Genomic DNA, 2,674 nt, shown 5'->3' with positions numbered 1-2,674 from the left:
ATAAGTCCGAACGTTCGGATAAAATACTTGTCTGACCAGTGTAGCCATAAGAACAAGTATGCTTTGGAATTATTTTAAGTGACTAGGATAAGTATTGAAATCTCAAGAAAATTTAAAAATTGGATCTATTGGGAAGAGACGTCTTAGAACTAGAACATCTCATTAAGATCACACAAAAAGAAAAAGAGATTTCATGGTACTGACCACAAAGGTGGACATTCGTTAATTCCTTGGTGAAAAGCTAGAACAGTTAAATTGTTCACCATCAATTCCTAAGTATGTTTTGGATTTTGGGTGTCACTCAATTCGTGGTTATTATGAATTTAAGATCATAAACACAGATGTTGTGCAACCATAAACCCCAGTGGTAATTTGTGAGAGTCTCAAGGGTTACATTTATGAAGGCGAAAGTAATGGAGAAGTAGTTGGAGGTGGTTCCAAAGAAAAATATACATCTGCTATGCGAAAGTGAATAAGAAGTCAACTCTTAACTCAATCTGAGAAGAGTAAGGTAGCTCATGACTTATGTGAATGAATAGCCTCATTGGTAAGAAACGATTGGTGTTATCGATTCATTAAGGCTTCATCATAGAGTCTCAGAGGCTTCGGACTACATGCAACAGCATGCCTCTAGGGACACTTAACTAGTGCACAGATTAGTAAATTTATACCTGCCCCATCATCCAAGATATGTGCCTTCAAACCTGCCCAATTATCTAATATTTTTGGTATTTTGATGTTTTCATAAAAAGAAATAAGAACAAAAAGAAAATATTTTTGTAATTTTGAATTTTCTGAAAAATAAATAAAAATGGAAACAAATAAAATATTTTTGGATTTTTGATTTTCTGAAAAGAAATAAAAACAGAAATATAAATAAGTAAAAACACACAAAGTGTACAAAAGTATACAAGAAGCTCTGAAACTTCAAATGAACAGTGGACTGTGAGCCACTACGAGCGTTCGCGGATGAACAGTTGTCTGCGAATTACTACGAACGTTCGCACCTATTCGCAACTCAAACAATACTTTTCTAATGCGAAGGTAGTTTCGGAACTGATTCAGCCTCAATCATTCCTAAGCCTTGAAGAATACAATTAAAGGTTTGTTCAGGAAAGGCTTTCGTGAAGATGTCGGCCAGCAAATCAGCGGTTCTAACAAAGTGTATCTCGACATTTCCATCTTCCACATGATCTTTGATGAAATGATACCTCTGTGTGATGTGTTTGGTCTTTGAATGTTGCACTGGGTTGTGAAATATGCGAATGGCGCTCTCAGAATCACAATATAAAGGGATTTGCTTCATATTTATGCCAAAGTCACGAAGCTGACTTTGGATCCAGATAACTTGTGAAGTGCAAGAGGCAGCGGCTATGTACTCTGCTTCAGCAGTTGATAGGGAGACACAAGTTTGCTTTTTGGATTGCCAACTCATGATTTTTCCATCAAGGAATTGACATCCTCCCGTTGTACTCTTTCGATCTAAACCGCAACCTCCCAGATCAGCATCCGAAAACACTTGCATAAAGAAACCTGAACGTGAAGGGTACCGTATTCCTAGCGAGGATGTTCGTTTGAGATACCTGAAGATATTCTTTACAGCAGTCATGTGGGGTTCACGAGGATTCGATTGAAACCTACCACAATTGCAAACATAAAACACGATATCTGGACGACTAGCATTTACATACATCAATGAACCTATCATTTGACGATAGAGTGTCATATCATCAGCCGGTTTGTCCATAGACAGTGTTAGTTTCGTTCTGAATGCCATTGGAACCTTCACCTTCGAATCTCCCACCATTCCAAACTTAGAGAGTAAGGTCTTTGTATACGCATCCTGATTAATAAAGATACCTTCCTGACTCTGTCTTATATTCAAACCAAGGAAAAAGTTAATCGGACCCGTGGAGCTCATCTCAAACTTAGTTTCCATCAACTTTCGGAACTCGGCATTTAAGTTGGGGTTAGTTGATCCGAAGATGATGTCATCAACGTAAATTTGGACGATCATCAAGTGTTCACCATCTTTCTTGTGAAAGAAGGTTGGGTCGACCGATCCTAGTTTAACTTTAGCCTGTTCTAAAAAGCGATTTAACGTTTCGTACCAGGCTCTTGGAGCTTGCTTTAGACCATAAAATGCTTTGTCCAGAATATAACAGTGGTTTGGATATTTTTCGTTTATAAACTCTGGTGGTTGTTCCATATACACTGTTACTTCCAAATGCCCATTCAGAAAGGCACACTTGACATCCATCTGATATACTTCAAAGTTCTTGTGTGCTGCGTATGCCAAGAAGATGCGAACTGATTCCAATCTTGCAACTGGTGCAAATGTTTCCTCGTAATCTATGCCTTCTTCCATGCAATATCCCTTAACAACGAGTCGCGCCTTGTTTCGAATCTTATTTCCCTCTTTGTACAGCTTGTTACGAAATACCCATTTTAGACCAACAACGGATGCATCCTTTGGAGTGGAAATAAGTGTCCAGACCTTGTTTCGTTCGAATTCATTGAGGTCCTCCTTCATTGCTTGCACCCAATCAGAATGAGCAAGAGCAATTTGAACATTTTAGGTTCAATTTTAGAGATAAATGAGTTGAACATGCAATATTCCACTTTAGAGAATAATGCAGTTCGTTTCGCGTTTTGTTGTGCTCTTGTAAGAACT

General features: G+C 38.2%; 1 protein-coding gene across 1 annotated transcript; it reads right to left on the bottom strand.

Annotated features, from left to right (window-relative positions):
* Positions 1 to 1,033: 1,033 nt before the first annotated feature.
* LOC145140486 (secreted RxLR effector protein 161-like) lies at positions 1,034 to 1,747 on the bottom strand. Its single transcript, XM_079073960.1, has one exon. It carries the CDS (start codon positions 1,745 to 1,747, stop codon positions 1,034 to 1,036), a length of 714 nt encoding a protein of 237 aa, XP_078930086.1.
* Positions 1,748 to 2,674: the final 927 nt, after the last annotated feature.

The sequence above is a fragment of the Lactuca virosa genome, chromosome 9, assembly GCF_052849685.1.
Source record: "Lactuca virosa cultivar CGN04683 chromosome 9, Lactuca_virosa_CGN04683_v6, whole genome shotgun sequence".
Classification (NCBI taxonomy): Eukaryota; Viridiplantae; Streptophyta; class Magnoliopsida; order Asterales; family Asteraceae; genus Lactuca; species Lactuca virosa.
The sequence above is the reverse complement of the archived record's forward strand: the minus strand, read 5'-3'. Positions and strand labels throughout refer to the sequence as shown.

What these genes read in the sequence shown, in the direction of transcription:
- LOC145140486 (XM_079073960.1), bottom strand. Translation starts at nt 1,747, where the DNA reads ATGGACAAACCGGCTGATGATATGACACTCTATCGTCAAATGATAGGT.